This window comes from Pyrus communis, chromosome 7 (genome assembly GCF_963583255.1).
Source record: "Pyrus communis chromosome 7, drPyrComm1.1, whole genome shotgun sequence".
NCBI lineage: Eukaryota > Viridiplantae > Streptophyta > Magnoliopsida > Rosales > Rosaceae > Pyrus > Pyrus communis.
In genome coordinates, this window is record NC_084809.1 from 4,466,764 (window position 1) to 4,488,997 (window position 22,234).

Sequence of the window (22,234 nt, forward strand, 5' to 3'; positions counted from 1 at the left end):
AAAAAAAAACAGTTCTTTCAAAACACTAGGGTGGGGATTAGATATTGAACCATTTTTATAGTTTCGAGGGTATGGATTATTAACTAATCTACATCTTTTTTGTTTCCTCGATTATTTTTTGTCCATCAATCTGAAATCATCATCCAAACAAAATCTATACATCTTAATTTTTAAAACTTAATGTACGAAACAAACCATTCAACGATATGCATCAATAATAAAATTGTAACTCAAATAGCTAACTCTGTCATAAATCTGAGGAGCTATAACTAATTCTCCACCCTCCCCAATACGTTTGTAAAAGAAAAGGAAAAAAATTTACTAATAATGTGTGCCAACAAAATATGTGCACTTCAACTCAAAGGAGAAAAATTCTCTCAATTACTCACCCACAAAATTCATTTAGATGCGTAAGATTTAATCTAATCCACTTTTCCTTACAAGATCACAATCAAATTTGAGAAAAATACATTAGTAAGATCTAAGAGTGCCGGAGAAAATGAAGGTGGAGACAAATTAGAAAAGTGTTAGAGAAGTTTCATACCTTCAAATTAGAGTGAGGAAACTGCAAAAGAGAAGCAGGAGAATTTTTGGAAAAGAATACAATAGATAAGTGGATCTAACCATCAACGATCTTAACCTGTACGAAAGTGAGAAGCGAAGACACAAATAAATAGGGGGCGTCTAGAGTTTGAAGGGTATATTTGTAATTTAATTCAAAGGAAAAAAAATGGGGATCCTTTTACTTTGTTAGCTATTTCCCTTTTGAATCTTGTTAGGCCGTCTCATTATCATGCCCCAAATTAAAAAATATTTTGATTTCTCAAGTTGGGGCGGCCTATTATATAACGCACAAGTGATCCTTCTATCTCGAGCTTGACCCCGCCTTGGAGATTGGCTTAGATCATGCTATACAAAATGACATATCCTTGTTCTGGTAGTAGGCTATACGGTGGTATCTTGTGCATATGTGATGTCAATTAAGCCATGTCTTCTATCTTGATAGTGTAAATTATCTATTGTTTGTCAAAAAAAAAAAAAAATTCAGGTATGCTTCAATGGTCAATCGTAGGCTTTTTAAGTAGGTTTTTTAGCCAAAATGATCCAAGAGATTTGCATAATTCCTCATTTTGGTCCCTGAAATTTGAACTCCATATAATTGATCCCTGAGTTTGTCCACAATCAATCATTTTAGTCATTCTATGAAAAATTTCCATAAAATAAGGATAAAATGACAAAAATACCCTTAATTTTTATCAAATTGTTTTAGCCTATTGTTTATTATATTGAGGGTAATTTTATCACTTTGATCCTTATTTAACATAATTTTTCACTGAAGAACCAAAATGATTGATGATGGACAATCTTAGGGACCACTTCTATTGATTTCAAATATCAGAGACCAAAATGAAGAGTTAGACAAATCTCAATGACCATTTTAACTAAAAAGCCTTTCAGGTATTATTATTCTTGTCCTATGTTTCATTGCTGAGAAAGTAACTAAAACTACAAAGAAATGTTACTCTTTAAAAAGAGTTACATATGTAAGAAATGTGAGAAATGTTCATATCAACATTTAAAAAGAGTTGCATATGTAAGAAATGTTGATATCAACATTTTAAAAGTTACATCCCCGAAACCCAGTAGTCTTGGCAATCTCCACCATATCCAAGTCCAACGAAAGCCTCACTCCACTAGTTTCACTCATCAAACTCCAACAATAGCCCTAATTCTTCTACTCCCTACCCTCCTCTTTAACCACCACCCCCGCCTCCACCATCTTCTTCTGTTCTCCTCCTGCGGCGGTGCCAATCAGATCATCTAAGGCTCCGGCAGGAGACTCGGCTTTGTTTACTCGAAAGTCTTCTTACCCACTTTCTTCATAAAGCACTTTTAACCTTTCCTACCAAACGCAGTCAAAAGTGTTTTAGCTCTCTTAAATCACTTCTAAACAAGACCAAAGTTCTAACGAAAGCACTTTCGAAAAAGCGCTTATGAGCAAAAATACTCTTACAAAAGCAGTCTTAATTAAACAAACGCTTAAGGACCTAAACCCAAGGTACTTTGAAATATTTGGAATCTAAACTAGGAGCAAATATCAAGAGAGATGAAGACATGAATATTCTAAAGGCTGTTAAGAAATAACTATGACAGAGCTCATCTTAAAATTTACATTCCCCGTCACAAAGTAATTATGGTCGGCTTTCCCATGTAGGAGTTCATACAGAAATTTGGGCATGCAACCGGATCCTTGTAACTTGTATAGTTGTATGTATACATATTTTCTTGTAAATGTATATCCCCTTCTATGTATTTGAAAAAAAAAAAAAGGGCTTTAATGTCTTCTAGGCTAAAAAAATTAATTCGCCTCCTGACCGAACTTCATGTTCTCTTCATTGCAATCGGGAGCTTGGGAAACCTGCGCGTTTTTGCCATTGCTTCCAGGAGTCTGGGAAACCTGAGTGTTTTCTTCATTGCTTTCCAAAGAAGTTTGGGAATGCTGCAACTTTTTTTCTTTGCTTGAAGAAATTTTGGAACGCCTTTGCTCCCTCTTGGCCTGTTTTTCCCTGCAAGCCAATCAAACAGTTAATGCATCAGCAACCAGTTCATAAAAAATAGGGATTTTGGGGGGGGTGGTGTGTGGGTGGGCTTAAATAAAACTTTGCGATATCAGAACAATATAAACAATGTAAAACAGGACAGGTATGTGTGCATACTTTAGAGCCAGAGAAGAGCGGTATTTGTCAATTGGTTCTTTCATTTCAGCACCGCAGATGAACCATCGTTCCCCAGATGAAGTTCTATCCCAGGTTCCCAGATCTGTAAAATAATCGAAAATAAAATTATTACATACGGCCCACTTTCAACAATATCAATATTGTCTCCAACTTGCAACTTGATAATTACCATATGCACAATCCGTCATGTATGGAGTTTTATCACAAAAAACTTCGATATTAATTGGAGTGAAATTAAAGTATTTAAACTATTCTTTTATGTGGGATATTTCAACGGAAATAACTCAAAAACTGGAAATCAACGCATTGTATTTGGAACAGTTAAAACTAACCTTGAAGCAATATATGTCAGCAAAATCGCCTTTCAGTTTCCAGAAGGCATGTCCATCGGCATCCACAATGTAGGGCTCTATTCTAACAGCCTCACATATTTCATTGCCTGTAAAATAAGTCAACAATTTTAGCGTAAGCACGTGTAAGCAGATTTTCAATAAGAACCAAAAACATAAAAAGCATTTCAACCAAACGGAAAAACATCTCAAAAAGTGTTCTTAAGTCTTAACGATAGTTTTAACATCGATTCTAGCAATAAAAAAAATAAAGAGGTGGGTTGTTTGCCCTCATTTTCCTTACTCTTTTCATGCACTCTTATTTGTGTGATCATGGTCAAACCACGTCAACATTTTATATTCCTATTACTTTTTGTTTTATTATTTTTATAAAAAAATTAATATAAAATGTTGATATGACTTAACCGTGATCACATATTACAGAAAGACATGAGAAAAGTATGGAAATGGAAGGAAAGACAATCCACCTCCTAAAAAAAAAAAAGGTGATTGAAAGGCTGAAGATATGATAAATGGGACTTAGGACTGGTTTGGTATTGTTGTGCTTTAAAAAAAAGCTGCTTCTGCTGTGCTGTGAGAATAAGCAGCTGTGAAATAAAGCAGCAGAGTGTTTGGTAAACTTTTTTGTAAAAGTGCTTTTGAAAAAAAAAAAGCAGTATTAGAGTGTTCGGTAAACTTTTATGTAAAACAGATGTGAAAAAAAGCCGATTTTTCAAAGCTGGGTTTTGCAGCTTCTTGTTTTTGGCTTTTTTTCACCCAAAACTGTGAAAAAAAACTGAAGCTGAGTGTTTACCAAACACAAAAACAGCTCTCAGCTTTTTTTTATAGCAGCTTTTTTTAGAATCACCTCAGTACCAAACCAGGTCTTCCTTTGGGGCACCATGGCCATTGCCTTGACCACCTCCGTGTGAGCTTGAGCTGCCTCACTTCTGAGAACTGAAGCAATGGAGTCCGACTCTGAAATTGGGACAGCATCACCGTTGTCTGGAGTGGCCCTCTTAGCCATCTGCTCCTGCAACTTTGCTTGGATATCTCTCGCCTGCTCATATGATTTAGTTAAAAACAGACCTCTATGTTGACTTCAAAAATGCTTGCCTCATAAAAGCTCGACTTGTTTTCATATTACCTTATCCTTTGCTAGAGAAACTTTTGCTTTCATGTCCCCTTTACATTGGACAGATCTTTCATTTTGCTCCTCAATCCATCCCCTCAGTGTCCTGGATAAAGGATTGAAAAGTTCTCATCACTCATAACGCAGAAAACACAGGACAATAACACAACTATAATTTACATATTATGTATCATCTACTTACTTTGTGTTAAGAGCCTCATCACAGATGAAATTCAGGAGCCTAAGCTTTTGGGAGAAGTTTAAGGCATTGTATCCCTCCCTGCTTCCAATAAAACACTCTGCAGGCAGCTCCTTCATCACAGGGTCGACCTTAGAGACCCCCGATGCAGACACCAGCTTCGCCAAATCTTGGAACCATGACCAGTTGTTGCTTGCTTGCTCTAGAGACCTAACAGAAAGTGAAGATGTCAGAAACCACATGAATTATTTCCCTCATTAAATACTAGAAGTACTTTATGCATAACAATAGTATATTAGGTAGAGTTCTTACTCCTGTAATAAACCCTTCTGTATGAAGAAGAGCATATAGCTATGAAATCGAACTACGGAGGAGTACTGTCCAGGACGTCCACTTCGCCCACTTCCTCCACGTGATAGTTCCCGAAGAACAGACTGAGCTTGGGACTTTTCAATCTTAAAAAGCTAGAGTAAAAAGAATAAAAATTAAAACAAGTGTCAAAGTAAATTAAAACAAGTTTAGAGCATCTTTCAATCAAACATCTAATAGAACAAAAATTACCTCTCTAAAAGTTTCACAAAACTTCAAAAATTGGAGAGTATTTCCCACATCCTCAGCAGCTAATTTGACACCCGCTACAGTTGTCAATGGGGTGCCCTGAGGTAGGGGAAGCTCAACCTCTCTACTCTCGACGTGGCGTTCCTTGACCCTGCGACGCCCTTTTGCAGCCTTGCCCTTGGCCTTGACATCATCATCATTCACAGCAGCAGCAGCATCAGCTCTGCTGTCATTACAAGTTCCCATCAACTCGCCCGGCTTTGCTGCATCTGAGTTCACATCTTCCCTCTGATCAAGGGCATTCTCCCTCCCTCGTTTGCAAGGTGAATCAAAACTCGTTGCCTGCCAAAACCGAGATCATAAACCCGCTTAAACAGCAATAAAACCAATCAAAACATAAAATTGTAATCAACAGCACCAAACCTTGTCTGAAGCCACATGCATTCGCCCTTTACCATCCTTGCTGTCACCATTCTCCTTCTTTTGCAGCTTCTCCACACACAACATATCAGCAACAGATTGATACCCTTTCTTCTTGGCTTCGTGCATGCGAATACCAGTGGGTATTAAACCGGCTTTGTTACTGAAAAACACACTTCTCTAATTGGCAGCAGCACCAAAACGTAAACAACTACAAATACAAAGTTAACGGTTATATGGCATTCCATACGCTTACTGGCATATACTACAATTGCATTTGCCTAGACATTTCGTACATTTCTGTGCCACTGCCTCAGGTGTCAATGTATTACCTATTCTCAATTCAACACCCACCACCAATTTTAGTCCAAAAAATTTACTCCGAAACCGAGAAAAAGGAGACTAATTTTCATTCTAATCGAACCTGTTCTTCAGACAACTATGGCATAGCTGAACCGTGCAAGGGCCTTTGGCTTTGACCATTTTAGACAACACCACGAGTTCCGTCTTCCTCTGACGGCACTGCAGAATTTAACCAAAAATTAAATTAACCAAAAAAAGATAATTCTACTCCGAATTACATAAATTCCCGACATTGTCTCGTCATCCAAACAAAATAAAAGAAACACGATAAAAAAAAAGCTACGAAAATCAACTCTTCCCAACATTTAAAAATCTTCTCACCAAACAAAACACAGCCCCTCGAATCGCGTACTTGGAAACCAAAAACAAAACTCAACTGGTGACAGGTCTTGTTCTTTGAACCCGCGATCCAAACCTCAGACTGCCGTACTCCTGGATAACCATATTCTTTGCGGCGGGGTTGACCTCGACCTCCATCCTCTCAACCGTAGCCGCAGCAAAGCTCAAAGCCATCGCCAGAAGTACAAAATCACTCACACCTCAAATTTATACTTTGAACTCGGGCACCAGGAAGATTTCAGAATTGACACCTCTGCGACTTGTCACTTTGGCATACTTCAAAGGTGACAATCCTTTTGTATTTCTGAATCGAGTTTTTGGAGAGAAATGGGGATGGCTTCGAGCTCTGCTGTGCTACGATTGAGAGGATGGAAGTGGAGGTCAGCTCCGTTGCAGAAAATAACGTGGTTGTCCAGAAACACGGCAGTGTGGCAGTAGGAGGCTGGATCGCCAGTTCGAAGAATGAAACCTATCACCAGGTGAGTTTTGTTTATTTTTCGGCTTCAAGTACGCGATTCAAGGGCTTGGTTTTATTTGGTGAAAGGGTTTTGAATGTACGGGAGAGTTGATTTTCCTAGCCCATTTTATCTTGTTTTTGTTTTTATTTCTGTTTGGATGATGAGAAAGCATCTACTGTTAATGAAATTTGGAGTTATATTTTTGGTTAAAGCATCTACTGTTAATGAAATTTGGAGTTATCTTTTTGGTTAATTTTTTTGTTGATTAAATTCCGCAATGCCGTCAAAGAAAGATGGAATTTGCGGCGTTATGCAAGAACGTCAAAGCAAAATTCATTTGCCCGATTCAGGTATGACATACATGTCTTATGAATGGGCTACAGAGGATGCATTGTTCTCTCTTCTTTTTGTTTTTCTGTTTAAGTTTGTTGAATAACTTGGTATTTGTTCAAGTCTGAACTCTTTTAATCTCACACAATCTAAATTTAAGAGCATGTTGCCCTTAATATTATGGTCTAATGGTATTCCTCTTCACTTGTAATTAAGAGGTCTTACGTTCGATTCCTGCCAAAGGCGAATTTGAACCACATTATTGTTAACTCATTGTAAGACTAAGCTCACCCTCTCCCCTTAGCGTAAATAATATCGTTTGTTCAGGAAAAAAAAAAACACTTAAGAGTATGTTGCGTTCCCACCTAGACATCCCGGATTTGAAACTCCTCTTTTATAAATTATTTTAATAATTTTGAACCTTCATTCTCTCCTTAAAAATAATAATTTTTTTTTTTAAAAAAAAAAAAAGAAAGATTATGACTAGTTAGAGTGTGAGCTCGTGAATCTTTTGTTAAGAAAAATTACTTATGTAATGTTTTGAATAAGTTATAGCTACCGTGCGTGCATGCATGTCAAAGCTTTTAAATTAATGTTTTTAAACCAAGAATTGTTTAAAATGTTGTTAAATTTTAACTAGATAAATAAAAGTATTAGTGACTTAAATTGTTAATTGTTAAGAATGAGAGATCGGTGGAGATCAACATACACCAAGGTGCATAGGCGCCATTGTTTTTCACAACTGTGGTAAAAAAAACACCACACTTGCGTTGAAAATTTTACCGTAGAAGTTATTATTTATGTATTGCATAATGAACTGTTATTAAAATTTTGAATGTACAATTTACTAATCTACATTTGTTTTTTAGGAAAACTAACGAAAAGTCCAAAAAAACAAACTAGTTTTAATGAAAATGGACAAATAAAGGTGTAGTGAATAGTATCAATGAAAGGTAAAAATGTGATTTTTCGTTAAAAGTAAACTGTACTAAGAGTGTTTCATTAAAACTCCCTTGTTTTTTTCCTTAAAATTTTCTAAAAAATAAAAAAATCTATACTTAAGGAATGATAACAATCGTGAAAAGACTACCTAATGTTATGTATTTCTTCCTACTCAATGGAAATTTGTTACTTCAAAAAACTTAACTATTTCACTAATTCATATCAAAGAATATCCTAAATTCTTAACGAGGTAAAGCCACTTAGTACTACGGTCTAGCAGTATTTCTCTTTAGCGGGTTCGAACCACATTATTGCTAGCTCATTGTGAGGCTAAGCCCACCATTTCCCCTTTAGTGTAGATAATATTGTTTGTTAAAAAACAAAGGTAAAAATCCATCAATTTCAAATCATCATCCTCTAGACACTTTGTCTACCCTCTTTTGAGTCAACATTTTCCGTAGTAAAACTCAAAATCATGGTCACTTCTTCAAAGCAAGTCCAACGAGAGTGGATTGCCCAGCACCCAACACCCAACACCCAAAACAGGTCGGCCCCCAGCCAAATCACTCCACCCCAGCCTAATAGGTTGGCACCTAGCCCAAGCCAAGCAAGAGACCAGCCCAGAATCGACAGACCTAACAGCCGGGCCATCTGATGTGAGCAATCCCATGCTCGGCGGCCGCAACGGTGTTGGTCATGGAGGCGTTCACCGCCCGAACTCAATGGCCGCAACCAGATCCAAGTTGTTGATGTCGACGCCAACTTTTCCCACAACCTTCAACCTTCCGCCGGAGGACTCGAACACCTCGCGGGTGACCTCGGTCTCGCTACGCACAATCAACGCGTCGCAGAACGAGATCTTGGTGCAAAGCTCCTCAGGGCTGAGATTGTAGGAGCAGTCGACATTAGCGAACTGCTTGAGGAGGTTGATTCCGAGTTCTCCAAGCTTCTCTGAGACGAGGACAGTGGGCTTGGCGTCGCGGGTCGGGCCGCCGGTGATGCTAAAGGTGGCGGCGACGGTGGTGTTATTATATGTATAGGTGTGTGTCAAGTTAATTTATAATAATATTTTATAAACATATCAAAAATTAATAATATTTTTTTATAAAGTCAGAAATAAAAAATAATTTTTTTTTATTTTATAATAAATAATAATAATATTTTAATAAAATTGACTGGGCTATTTTTTGTTAGGGATGGAGATGCATTTGGCCTATTACTGTTCATTGGGATCTATCACTATTCACTGAGTGAATTAAATAAGCTGGGTGTTGGCGCATTTTTTTAGGGGTGAACTTGCTCTCATAAAGTGATAATCTAACCTGTGACATCCCGTCCCGAAATTATCTAAAACGTGCGTGTGAAATGACCCTTTTACCCCTAGTTTGTTTTCGTTATGTTGTTTAGTTGTTTTATGTGGTGTTGGCATGTGCTGGGCCACACACACACACACTGTCATCTCCCTCACCCTCTGTCTTTTTCCCTGTCTCTCTCCCGTGCTCCCATTTCTTCCCTTTCTCTTCGAACACGTACGGACACACCAAGAACCCATCAAACTTTAGCAAATCGAGGGAACCAAGGACATGTCGAACTCGTGAGGTTGAGAGGAGCACGATCGTACCATTTTCAGGTGAGAACTCTAACGTTTTCACGTCGATTCGAGGTGGTTCGATTTGAGTACTATTCATGCGAACGTAAATACTAACGTTTTAGGAAATTTGAAGCTCGTAGGTAGCTTGGTGGTGTCCCAAGGAGCCTCGGAGTGCTTCGTTTGAAGAGTTTTGACGTCGGGATCACCGTGGTCGGAGTTGGCCGGTTTTGGATAGTTTGCACAGGTAAGTTCTTGTGGTTTTTGACCCTTAAAACTTGTATATCGTTGTTCTACTAGTTCTAGGCGTCGTTTTGGTGCAAGAATCATGAAAAATGGTTGAAAAACAAGTGAGAAAACACGGTTTCAAAATTTCCCAGTTTTCCGGCGCCAGCGCCGGCACCGGAGGTTCGCCGGGGAAGGAGACGGAATATTCCGTCAGACTTGACGGAATATTCCTGACGCCGTTGACGGAATCCATTAGAAATAACGGAATATTCCTCACGGCGTCAGTTGACGCCGTCAGCGTGCCAGGCACGTGCCTGCGCGTGCGGCGGAGAAAAATTTTTCTAAAAATTTGGGTGTGTTCCTGAGGTTGTGTAGAGCACGTTGGTATATTCATTTGTCCAATTTGAGCAATGTATGAGAAGTTATTACGAGAAGTTGGTTATGTGCTTTAAAATTAACGTTTTTGTAGTTGTTTCGCGTATAAGTGATACGTATCCCGAGGACGAGCGTCGTCACTCGAAGCAGGGGGGCTACGACCCTTCCACTTACCAGTGAGTGGGCTTTTGGTTTTCCGTATATACCTATATACTATATTTGCCCAGAAATTGAATTAATGTTTATTAGTTTATGCCATGCATTACATTATCGTTATTCATGCATCGTTGGTTATGTTAATAGTTGCATATATATATACATATGCATATTGGGTGCTGTGGACGCACAGGTAAGTGTCAGGTAAGTGTTATTCATATTTACATTCAGTAGTAATTTGAGATGCTTAGAGAGCTCATAACATGCACCCCCGGTGTTAGTGCTCCCGCCCATAGTAGGGCACAGTCCTTCACGTGATGTTCACCTCCCGCACCACACGCTCAGCTTGGATCCAAGTTAGGTGCACAGTCCTGTCGTACAGACCACATTAGGTGGTTCCGACTCGTAGGTGACCCGCGATTATTCGCACAGCCTTCACGTGATCGTAGCACTAGAGCGTACATATGTATTACACCCAGGCCTGTCGTACAGACCACTTTAGGTGGTTCCGACTCGTGGGCAGGTTCAGTTGTTGAGTTTGAGATTTGAGCTCTATATGCAGCCGTACAGGTCACGTTAGGTGACTCCGGTTGCCAGTTTACATGTTATTGATATGGTTTATACCTGAGCACTTGCATTTCCATTATGAGATTCTGACATGGCATATTCTTGAGCATGATTGGCATATCTATACATACGTACATATGTTATTTTCTGGGAAGTATACAGGTTTTACGGCGAGGGGTTAGATTGTGTTTTACTAAATGGTTTTAGAAAAGTTTTGTTTTTGCCCACTCACGCTTTTGTTTTGCGCCCCTCCAGGTTCTAGTTGCTTAGCAGTTTCGGTGGTTTCCCAGAGGGTTCTCCCGGCTTTTCTGACAAACACTCACCAGCGTAGGGTCACCTACGGGTGTACTATTGTCGCATCTTTTCTTTTGGACTGCTGTAGAATTGCTCTGAACTTGTGTCTCACTTACACTAGCACTTGTTTTAGTACTCTGTATGCTAGTTTTTAATTATTCGTACTTTTATATTACTATCTTATTAGCTTCCGCACGTGCACATGGTTACGTCACCTTCGTGTGACGGCCAGCACGCCCTGATCTCGGTCGGGGTGTGTCATAACCACCAAGGCAAGCAATCCACTAGTTGTGCAAAAATTATATGCATTAATGATATAATCTAATCCAATTTTCAAGATATATAGTTACAATTAAAAAAAAATTGAGATGATATGCATTAATAATCCAATAACGGACTTGTGACTCAAGTGATTGTGACCATTGATCTTTGAAATTGAAATTCTAATCGACTCACTACTCTCTCAACCCACACGTATAAGAAAATGATAATAATTTGCTAACTTGGGCTAATAATTATGCACCGACAGAATTCATTTTGATGAGATAACAATCATCAAAATATCTAATTTAATCCATTTTCATTACAAGATTACAATCAAAATTGAGAAAAATGCAGAATTAGTATAGATCTGAGAGTATCAGCACACTTGCAATTGAGATATAACAAATGCTAGAGAAGTGACATACCTTCATATTAGAGTGAGGGAAATGCAAAAGAGAAGCAGATTTATGGCTGAAATTTTTTGTTGAAAAATACAAGACAAGTTAAATTTGAGTAGCAGCAGCCTTTGTTGGTATGAAAGTGAGACAAAAACACGTATAAATAGGAGGTGCCTAGGGTTTAGAGGGTATATTTGTAATTTCATTAAAATGAAATAAAATTAAATGATGGCCACTTTTTCTTCGCTATCCATTTTTATTTTCATTCATGGTAGGTACACTATCATGACGTTGATAATCACACCTCAACTTGAAAATATTCTAATTTCTTAAGTTGAGCCAGCCCACTATATAATGTGCACAATTGATCCTTCAATCTCGAGCGTCACTCGACCTTGTTTTGGTAGTAGGCTATATGGTGATATGTCACACGATGTTACTTAAGTAATTTTAACAAAGTGCAAGGACCTTAGCAATAATCGAGTCAAGTTTCTAGTACTATTTAATAAATGATCATAAATGATCATAAATATGACTTAAATGTCCCTCATTTATCTATGGCATGTGAAGGTGCTATGTACTCACTGAAATAAAAATTTGTCTTGTAGATGACGTTTTATCGCAGTGGCGAAATATAATTATGTTCATACACCCTGATGTTGGTCGATCCTCACCAATTTCCCTCTCCTCTAGGTTAAAGGTTTGCTTTGACAACTGTATAGAACTTGGGTTGCTCTTATATAGAAAAGTACATTTATTATTAACTAGCCAATTAACCCACTTAAGCTTTCTTAGAGTTTGGTTTGCTTAATAGTTAATAGCATATCCAAATGCACATGCACCCGCATGTGTTTTCAGCGCTAGCTTTTACTTCATTGTTTTCTTTAGGATTGAATGTAACCGTTGCGATTGTCACATTCTTCGAGATAAAAATCACTACTTGCATTCAAGTTTTTCTCGTTTTCTTCAATACCCAACCATTACAAGTGAAATAAAGAAGCCATGAAAAATCACAGCACACCCAAATTTTTCTCGTTTTCTTCAATACCCAACCATTACAAGTGAAATAAAGAAGCCATGAAAAATCACAGCACACCCAAATTTTTCTTGTTTTTATCAAGAATCAACTATTATGAATGAGATAGAGAAACAAGCATACATGATACACCCAAGTTTTTATCACTTTATCCAACGCCAAACCGTTACGAATAAGATAAAGAAACAGTGAAATCACATCTTACACCCAACCAAATTGAGCACAGATAGAGAAACGTGAAATCATAGCTTACATCGAAATTTAACTCGTCACATTGTTTTACATTTCCCATCACAAAATAAAATTAGGGGAAATAATTTTTGCGCACTCCTTCTGCACACTATCATTTACATGTCCCTTGATTGATTGTTGTTAAATTCTTTCAATTCAGAGGCCAAAAGTAACCTAAAGTGTGCATGAGGATTAAAGGTAGTACGAAATAACTTCCCTAACATTAAGATACAACTATCCAAAAGTTCAGATCAACATTTCTTTCCGTCTGAGGCCGTCGGCCGGCTACCCAACATCACTTCCCCGCCATACAGAGGGAAGTCTGAGGTAGGAAACAACCATCCCATATAGGAGTTTGTGCAGAAAATGGGGGAGCTAAATACTGTCTTCTGATGGCTCAAAACTTTAATTAGCCTCAGGACTGAGCTCCATGTTTTCTTCATTGCTTTGAGAAGGTGTCGGAAACCGCAGGGTTTTCTTCATTGCTTTCAGGAGTCTGAGGAACCTGCAAGTCTTCTTCTTTGCTTGCAAACCGACTTTTGAATGGCCTCTGGCTCCTGGCCCGTTCTTGTCTGCAAGCCAAGCAAACAATGAATGCATGAACAACCAGTCCATTGAAAAGGGAGGAAGAGAAAACTGTGCGATATCAGAACATTTTCAACCAAATTAAAACTGTAGAACAATTATATGTGCGTACTTAAGACTTAGAAAAGAGAGGTATTTGTCGATTGGCTCTTTCATTTCAGCGCCATAAACGAACCAGTTTTCAACAGAAGGAGCTCCATCCCATGTTCCCATATCTGTACAATACGCAAACATAAAGCTTACACATTGAAATAACTCATGACCTGGAAATCTACCAATTGTATTTGGCACAGTTAAGACTAACCTTGAAGCAAAATATCTTCACCAAAATCACCGTTCAGTTTCCAAAATGCACGGCCATGAACATCCAAAACATAAGCCTTTATTCTAACAGCTTCACATATTTCATTGCCTATAAAATAGGTCAAAACATTTTAACACGGGCATGTATAGCAAGGTTGCTTGCAGGATACGAAAGCTTAACAATTAGCAAACTGATAACCCGATTTTCATGAAGAATTAAAACATGAAAAACATTCAGCCACAGAAAAATGTCTCAGATATTCTTAAGGATAGTTTTAAATGGGAACTTACTTTTAGGTGACATGGCCATTGCTTCAACTACCTCAGTGTGAGCTTGAGCTGCCTTGCTTGTGATTTGTGAAACAACAGAGTTACGTTCTGAAATTCGGACAGGATAACCATTGTTTGCAATTATCCTCTTAGTCATCTCCTTCTGCAACTTCTTTTTGAGATCTCTCTCCTGCAAATATATGATTTAGTTAAAAATAGAACTCCATGTTTTCTTCAAAAGATGTTGCCTCATAAAAGGTTGCCTTGTTTTACATATTACCTTATCCTTTGCTTTAGCAACTTTTTCTTTGGCGTCCCTTTTTCGTTGGACCAATTTTTCATTTTGGTCCTCTATCCATCCACTTAGCATACTGAAGGAAAGATCAGAAAGTTCTCATCACTCTTAATCCAGAAGCCAAGACAATTGCAAAATAATGATTCACATATTATGCTTATTCACTTACTCTGTGTCAAGAGCCTCATCACAAAGGAAATTCAAAATCCTGAGCTTTTTAGTGATGTTCAACATATCATATCCATCCCCGCCTTTGCTAAAACACTCTGGGGACAGTTCCTTTAATACAGGATCGACCTTAGAGACACCGGATGCAGAGATAAGTTCCCCCAAATCTTGGAACCAGGACTTATTGTAGCTTGATTGATCTAAAGAAGAAGACCTGACAGGAAATAAAGTTGACAGAAACCAAATGAGTTACTTCCCGCAACTAAAGCTTACTAAATTACTTTATGCATAAATGGAAAATGCTAGGTAGAGTCCTTACTCCTCTAAGGAACCCTTCTGTATGAAGGAGAGCATATAGTTATGAAATCGAATCACTGAGGAGTATTGTCCAGGCCGTCCCCTTCGCCCACTTCCTCGACGTGATAGTTCTCTAAGTACAGATTCAGCTTGGCATTTTTGGATTTTAAGAAACTAAAGTGAAAGGAAAAGGAAAATGAGATTTCAAGTGCAGTGAAATTTCAGGAATGTTTAAACACAAAATAAATGTGCAAAAATGAGAACCATTTCATATTAATAGAACGCAAATGAATCATGTGAGCATCTAAATGCAAAGGGCTAAACAGATACTTCAATCAGTTTTGATTCAGGTATAGAACCAGAAAACTCGAACACCATTTTAGTCTAATATGTAACAGAAGTATGGAACAAAAAGTTAGAATTACCTCTCCAAAAGTTTCACAAAATTTCAGAAACTGCAGAGCATTTCCAACATCCTCAGCAGCCAATTCAACACCAGCTACAGTTGTCAAGGGATTGCCCTGTGGCAGGGGAAGGTCAAGATCAACCTTTTGATTCTCAATATTCACGGGGCATTCCTTTACTTTCCGGTTCCTTCTGACTTCCTTGGCCTTGGGCTTGGCATCCTTATTACTCACAGCAGCACCACCATCTCCGCTGCCATTACAAACTTCTGTCAACTCTTCCCGCTTTGCTTTCTTAGTTTCCTGCTCACCAGAGTTCAGAGCTGCATCCAAGTTCATATCTTTGCTTCGATCGAGAGTGTTCTCCTTCCCTCGTTTTCTTGGTGAACCAACGACAATTGCCTATCAAAACTCGAGAGCATAAAAACATCACTAAAACCAACCAAAACGACATCAACAATATCAATATGCATTCACAAAAGCAACCATAATCAAAAGCACCAGACCTTCTCTGAAGCAACGCGCTTTTGTGGTGAGCCATCCTTGCTTTTGTCATCCTCCTCCCCTTGCTTTTTTGGCTTGTACATAGTCAGCATATCAGAAACAGATTGAAACCCTCTCGCCTTGGCTTCGTACACGAGAAGACCAGTGGGTTGGTAACCGTTTTTCTTCCTGATAAAGCACACTAGTCTAATCAGCCGCAGCACCAAAACACCAACAACTATAAAAACACATTTGTCTAATATACCAAACACTTACAAGCATATACTGCAATTGCAATTGCCTTGACATTTCGGACATTTCCAATCATCCTCGAGTTCCACTTGTTCAGCTTTCAATCCATACCTATTCTCAATTCAACACCCAAATACTAATTCAATCCGAAAACTTAATTCGAAAACACGAAAAATGAGAGAAAAAATCATTCCAATCTAACCTGTTCCACAGACACTTATGGCAAAACTGAATCGGGCAAATGCCTTTCGCTTTGACGTTCTTACAGGAGGCAGCCAAAGCTGTCAACTTTTCCGTCATCTTCTGACGGCACTGAAGAATTCAACCAACAAATCAATAAACAAATTGACCAACAAAGATAAATCCACCCCAAGTTTCATAATTCCCAACCTTTTTTCGTCATCCAAAGAGAAACAGAAACCAAGAAAAAGGGCTAGGAAAGTCGAATCCTTTACATTGAAATTTTTCTCACCAACCAAACAGACGCCCAACCTCCAAATCAAGTACCCAAAACCGAAAGCGAAACAAAAATCACCTGATGGCAGGAAACTCCTTTCTTGGAGTCGTAGGTCTGGCCACCGACGGCCCGAACGCGTTGTTTCCCGACCACCAGAGTATCCTCAACCTTGTTGCTCTCTTCCACCACCATCTTGCGAGCTGAGGCGACGTCTTCCGCAGCGGAGCTCGAGTAAAACTCCCCTTTCTCTCCCGTTCTCTATAGTCTGAGATTCGGACAGAGCAGTGGGTGGAGGGGAGAGAGCAGCTATTTCTAATTTTGTAATGTGTCTGAAATTTCCTTTCCCCGCCTCTTCGAGGTTGGCGGGAGAATTTTGGTCGTCACTCAAATTTTGGGCTTCGACTTTCGGACTCGTGTAACGTTTTTCATTTTTCAAATTTTTTCACGTTTACAGCAACCGTGGCATTCCCCGAATTGCCCTTGCAATTAGGTTGAACTGCCCTTCTCTCGAAAAATAGATTTAGCAGATGAAAAAATAGGGGCGTTTGGGTGAAAGGCAGGAGCCCGTTGGGCTGCCCTGCCAACTAAAGGCAGGGCTCGAGCCCGCTTGCAACTCAGGATATCAGTAGTAGACATCCCCAACGCACGTGAAATGCAACGAGCCAAATGGCTCAAATTTGGATGCTTGACAGCCGTTGGATTTTCAATGATCTGTTGATCAAGACCGTTGGATTTCCAATGGTAAAAAAATAGAAAATATGTTACCGCACCATGTGATGCCTCTAAATTCAAAAAAATTAGGCCGATTTTTTTTTACCCTTCTCGACGTGAGCAGTTTATACACACTGGTACACAATCATTTTAATCTAACTTCTGTTTTTTTTTTTTTTTTTTGTCTTTTTTTATTCATGAACTAAATATGCACGGTTGTTGCTTTCAAAAGTGTCAAAGAGGAAGGAAATCTCAAGCATAAGAACAAGATGCTTTCATTTAAGCCATGACAGACACTTGTCTACTCTCTAATCTTCACTCTTCTCAAATATAAGAGGAAAAATTGAGATTGAGAGAAAAGAGTTTGAACTCGTGAATCATTTTATGAAGAAGTGACCATAATTTTGAGTTTTACAACGGAAAATGTTGACTCAAAATAGGGTAGACAAGTGTGAATCATGTCTTAGATGAGAGCATCTTGTTATTATGCCTTATAGGTGAAGGAGAGCAAGAAGGTAGAGAACAATCTGGTGATCTAGAAACATCGTCCTCGAGTCATCAAATGCTAGATATACGACTCCAAGAAAGACAAAAACGCAAAGCTCACAAGTATATACTATTCAACTTAAAAAATAAAAATGCATAAATAATATAGATCTAAGAGTACTTGCAACAATGCAATAGAAGCAAAAAAAATGTTGGAGAAATTTGATACCTTCAGAAAAGGGTGAGGGAACAACAAAAGATGAGCATAAATTTCAATGGAGAAAGTTTGTGATAAGTACAAAAGATAATGTAGATCTGTGAGTCGTGTATACGAGAGATCTTGCTTGTTGAAACAATCTCTATTTCATTTTTTATAACTCTCATTCAAACCTTATCAGTCTCTATTGCGGATTGTTGTAGCTATAGCCATTGATTCAATAAGTAGCTTAGATTAGATTTTGAAACACAAGATGTCCATAAGTTTGAATTAGAGTAGTCAAAAATAGAATTGCAATTATTTTAGAGGCATGCTGGAGATAAAGAGTAGTGTCAAAAATGAAATATCTATAGTACCCTTTAATTTAAAGTTTATTTGACGGGATAGACGAAAATAGAATGAACTCGCTACTTGAGACAAAACTGACAATTTCAAGAAGTAAAATGAGACAAAATCAGTTTCAAAATAAACACGTTAGCACGCTATCTACCCACTAGAATAAACAAAGTTGTCTTAGAATTATGGAAAACTAAAAGGATAAAACGTACGTCTACATTGAAATTGTGGATACCTCTGTAGAAAGTTAGAAGCCTAACCCTTAACATATACAAAATATACATTAGCCTCAAAATGTGGGGGAAATAGGGCTTAAAAATAAAATTCTTAAAAACAAGTGGCTTAAAGTAGTTATGAAAAATTCATGCCAGAAAAATGTTGTGGCCTGCGATTAAATAAATAAACAAAAGTGGGGTATTCGACTAAAAGCCTCTAATTTTCTTGTACGTTGACCATTAGTTTCTGGTTAGCTGCTGAAGGCAGTCAGATAGAGTTCATCCACGCAAACCATATCGCCGGTGAGTCCTTCGTGGCAGAAACCTAATGGACCAATAGCGATAAGGAGAATCCACTCTGGATTTCTTTCATTCCATGTCAGACTGTCAGTGACACTTTCTTACTGTTCCTTTCAATCGTGGGCTTTTCATGTATTATTTGTACTTAATCATGTCTTTCCATTAATGGCAGAACCAAGCACAAGTACAAACAACCTCAGACTTTGTCCCTCTCACAGAACCTCTGCATTGAGGTAATCTGGGAAATACTTGGGAGTTGGACTTGGAGGTATGTAAACCTACCCTTTTGAGATTTTTCTGTTTTGTTCAGGAAAGTTGGTATTTTGAGTAACTTCTGTTTGGTTGCTGAGAAAATAACTGAAATTTCCTAGAAAAAGTCTCCTGCTTTGTATTGTATTTGAAGAGAATTATGGTTTCTAGATTAAAAGCTTGTTTTTGGTAACAGTGGAGAATTTGGGTTGGTTATAAACGGAAATTTCTTTCAGAATTAACCAGGCAAACCATGTTAAGCTTTTGTGTGTTTGTCTGGTATAAAGTTGGCCTTTTGAGTCTCTGTTTGGTTGCTGAGAAAATAACTGAAACTAACTAGAAAAAGTCACATGCTTTAATGTTGCACTTGTAAAAAATTTGCTCTCTAGTACTAATTTTTACTTCCTCATAATTTTTATTCAAGGGATTCTTACATGCAACGGCTGTGATTTTACGTGACGAGTGAGATAGAGAGCGGAGATAAACCACTGGTTACCACTATTGTTGTATATATTGGAGTTAGTTCATGCATGATACCCTTTTTGTTGTTTGGTTTCTTTCTTTTTCAGGAACACATGGCCGTGGTTCCAATATGCTACAAAATGCCATATAGAGGCTGTGCTGAATCAAATCACTATGTAATCGGACAGAGGGACAGAGGGTTTCGATGTGATTGTATTCCAACTTCAGAAAATAATGCAAGAAAACATAAGATTCTTGGGATGGTTTGGTATGCTGCATCAGATTCTGGGAACCATTTGAGATCCTTGGATTCTTACTTTGGGAAGCTCCAAAACGTCACAAATGTGCCTCTGGATGATTCAAACACGACAAGGGAGCAACCACTCAGTAAAAATAATGGTCAGCTGAGACTAAAGGAGGGTTTGGAGTCTCTTGATGATTATCTTGGAAAACTTAGAAATAAAGGTAAAATTATCTTCCCAGCTGAGTCGATTGTGTGTGTTACTTTTAGAAATGACATTTTAATTCTTATATTTTGTATTAACTCAGATGGAGACTCGACGAAATCTGTTGATCTTGCTACTGAAGACATTCCAATTGCAAAACCATCAGCTATCAATCGAGATTCCGGAAAAGGTGATGAGAGGGTATTGAAGGCATACAGAAATCCTATACGTGAAAGGGATGATCTTGGTCCAAAGATTTCTAAAGACTCGCTCGAGTATAACGAAATCTCTGATCTCTACTTAATGTAAGACCCTGCCCTATCTAAATTAGTACTCAGAAATATGCACCAATCGAACCGGTTATGAACTTTTAATCAGAAATAGAAATGGGGGAACTAAATAGACTCGTAAGTTTGTATATAAACCGCAGTTTTATGTTCTGCTGGTTTTATTTTCGATTAAAAGTTTGTGACCGGTATATTTATTCATATAATATTGGGAACCGAAAATCCAGGTTAAATCTGGGAGCTCCTTAGGAATAATGACATTTTGCTTCTTTGTTCTTTATGTTGGATGCAGAAGCATATTAGGTTCTGTAAACATCGCAGTTTTTCTGTTCGAGATTGCGAGTCCGGTTAGGAACACTGACTTAGGGCTCTTCTCTCTTCCATTGCTATATGGAGCAAAGATAAATGATTTGATCCTGGTTGGAGAATGGTGGAGGCTAGTCACACCCATGTTTCTGGTACAAGACCGACGATTCGGTTCGTGTTTCGATTCTGTTTCCATTTCAACATTATCCGTGATAATTTGCATTAGCTAGTTAGCCACTGGATTTGAATGTGAACGTATCAAATAATTATAGGGCTTTGCACATTACTAGAGATTTATCTGGCCTTAACATTTGTCGGGTATCTAAATATCGTTTATGAAACGTCCAGTTTGTTGGTTCTTAGTATAATGCAGCACATACATGCTTTCTGGTTTATGAAATATCTGCAAGATCCGCCTCACAATTTGGATCGATTAAGAAAATAGTAGGAATTCCTAAAGCGATAAATTCTTGAAGAGCATTTGCATATTATTCTTCCTTATCAACGGTTATCACGTGGCTCATGTAACTTATGCAGCACTCGGGGCTTTTCCACATAGCTGTTGGTTGCTGGGGACTCGTTGTATTTGGGCCTAAAGTGTGCAGAGGCTATGGATCATTCACATTTTTCTTGATTTACATACTCGGAGGAGTCTCCGGCAACTTGATTAGCTTTCTTCATACACCAGAGCCAACTGTTGGTGGAACGGTAAGCAGCTCTGCCCCACAAATTCCTTTTCTACGAATCTTGTTACCCCTTTTCTCTCCTCTTCCGAATGTGTTTAAGTTCATAATGTGATCGCAGGGACCAATATTTGCCATGATCGGAGCTTGGCTCGCTTATCAGGTCCAAAACAAGGACATAATTTCAAAGGATATTTCGGAGAGTATGTTCCAAAAGGCTGTCATAACCACGCTTCTTAGCTTCGCGTTGAGCATTTTCGGCCCTATTGATGATTGGTAAGCTACCAGACGCATTTTCAAGTTTTGAAGATACTTATTCGTTTTTTTTTATTTTCATATCAGAAAACATTACGAGACTGTCCCTGAGTGACCTTATATCATATTATGTTGTTCCAGGACACATTTTGGAGCAGCATTTGCAGGAGTGGCATATGGGTTTTTGACATGCCCAACTCTTCAACTGGATGATGCATCATCTTCTTCAACAAGTGGCCAAGAGGAAGGAATCGCACTTGTTAGACGATATGCAGATCCTTGCAAATCACTGTTTTTCTTTGCCCTATTTGTTCTTGTATTAAGCTCTCTACTTTTCTTTGTGGGACCTCCCCTGAATGTCATTGCATCAGATACTTCTCTGTAAAACTTCAACAAGGATGCGAAACCATCAATTTATACAACACATTAGCTCATATGTGTTTCTTGTGTAGCACGCAAGAGGGTAGACCTTCAATTTTGACAGTGTGTATCAATTTTTACATGCAATCGGTTTGTAACAGTTTGTGAGACTTGAGCCTCAAGAGTAGAGAGAACAGTAGGGCCACCTGACTAGGACACCTCTTATATCGGGTGGAACAAGCTTTGAGGCCGGTTAGAGGGTCTCGTACTTTTTTGAGAGGCCAAAACGAAGCCAGCCTTGAACTTTGGGGTTGGCAGTGACCTTGTGCGAGGGGTAGGTGAGGATGGGAGGGCTATAACACGCGTGCCCTCGGATTACTTCCCTCATTTTCTAGTGATTCTTCTACATCTTTCTAGTTTTGAGGTGGGCCATAGTACGTGTGCCTCGAACACTGCTAAGTT

The 22,234-nt window shown here is 38.5% G+C and overlaps 3 protein-coding genes across 8 annotated transcripts; 1 reads left to right on the forward strand and 2 right to left on the reverse strand.

Moving 5' to 3' along the window:
* Positions 1-1,773: 1,773 nt before the first annotated feature.
* LOC137740607 (uncharacterized) lies at positions 1,774-6,667 on the reverse strand. Of its 6 annotated transcripts, none has more exons than XM_068480448.1 (12): positions 6,061-6,667; positions 5,801-5,898; positions 5,673-5,708; positions 5,380-5,587; positions 4,960-5,298; positions 4,711-4,862; positions 4,402-4,608; positions 4,215-4,305; positions 3,969-4,127; positions 3,071-3,177; positions 2,718-2,820; positions 1,774-2,567 (listed from the first exon to the last, which is right to left on the reverse strand). In XM_068480448.1, exons 4-10 carry the CDS (start codon positions 5,503-5,505, stop codon positions 3,148-3,150), a joined length of 1,104 nt encoding a protein of 367 aa, XP_068336549.1. In that variant the 5' UTR covers positions 5,506-5,587; positions 5,673-5,708; positions 5,801-5,898; positions 6,061-6,667; the 3' UTR covers positions 1,774-2,567; positions 2,718-2,820; positions 3,071-3,147. The 6 variants fall into 6 exon arrangements, with proteins under 6 accessions (XP_068336549.1, XP_068336547.1, XP_068336548.1 ...); XM_068480446.1 differs by having other exon boundaries at positions 6,043-6,667; XM_068480447.1 differs by lacking the exon at positions 5,673-5,708.
* A 6,285-nt stretch (positions 6,668-12,952) lies between these two features.
* On the reverse strand, positions 12,953-16,728 carry LOC137741064 (uncharacterized). The gene is made up of 12 exons (XM_068480868.1): positions 16,538-16,728; positions 16,205-16,314; positions 16,027-16,113; positions 15,774-15,939; positions 15,289-15,669; positions 14,886-15,037; positions 14,568-14,780; positions 14,384-14,474; positions 14,125-14,293; positions 13,835-13,942; positions 13,643-13,745; positions 12,953-13,517 (listed from the first exon to the last, which is right to left on the reverse strand). Exons 1-12 carry the CDS (start codon positions 16,649-16,651, stop codon positions 13,385-13,387), a joined length of 1,827 nt encoding a protein of 608 aa, XP_068336969.1. The 5' UTR covers positions 16,652-16,728; the 3' UTR covers positions 12,953-13,384.
* Positions 16,729-18,675: 1,947 nt separating this feature from the next.
* On the forward strand, positions 18,676-21,893 carry LOC137741113 (RHOMBOID-like protein 9, chloroplastic). The gene is made up of 6 exons (XM_068480916.1): positions 18,676-19,900; positions 19,985-20,186; positions 20,461-20,626; positions 21,012-21,182; positions 21,279-21,433; positions 21,554-21,893. Exons 1-6 carry the CDS (start codon positions 19,504-19,506, stop codon positions 21,795-21,797), a joined length of 1,335 nt encoding a protein of 444 aa, XP_068337017.1. The 5' UTR covers positions 18,676-19,503; the 3' UTR covers positions 21,798-21,893.
* The last annotated feature ends 341 nt before the right edge of the window (positions 21,894-22,234 follow it).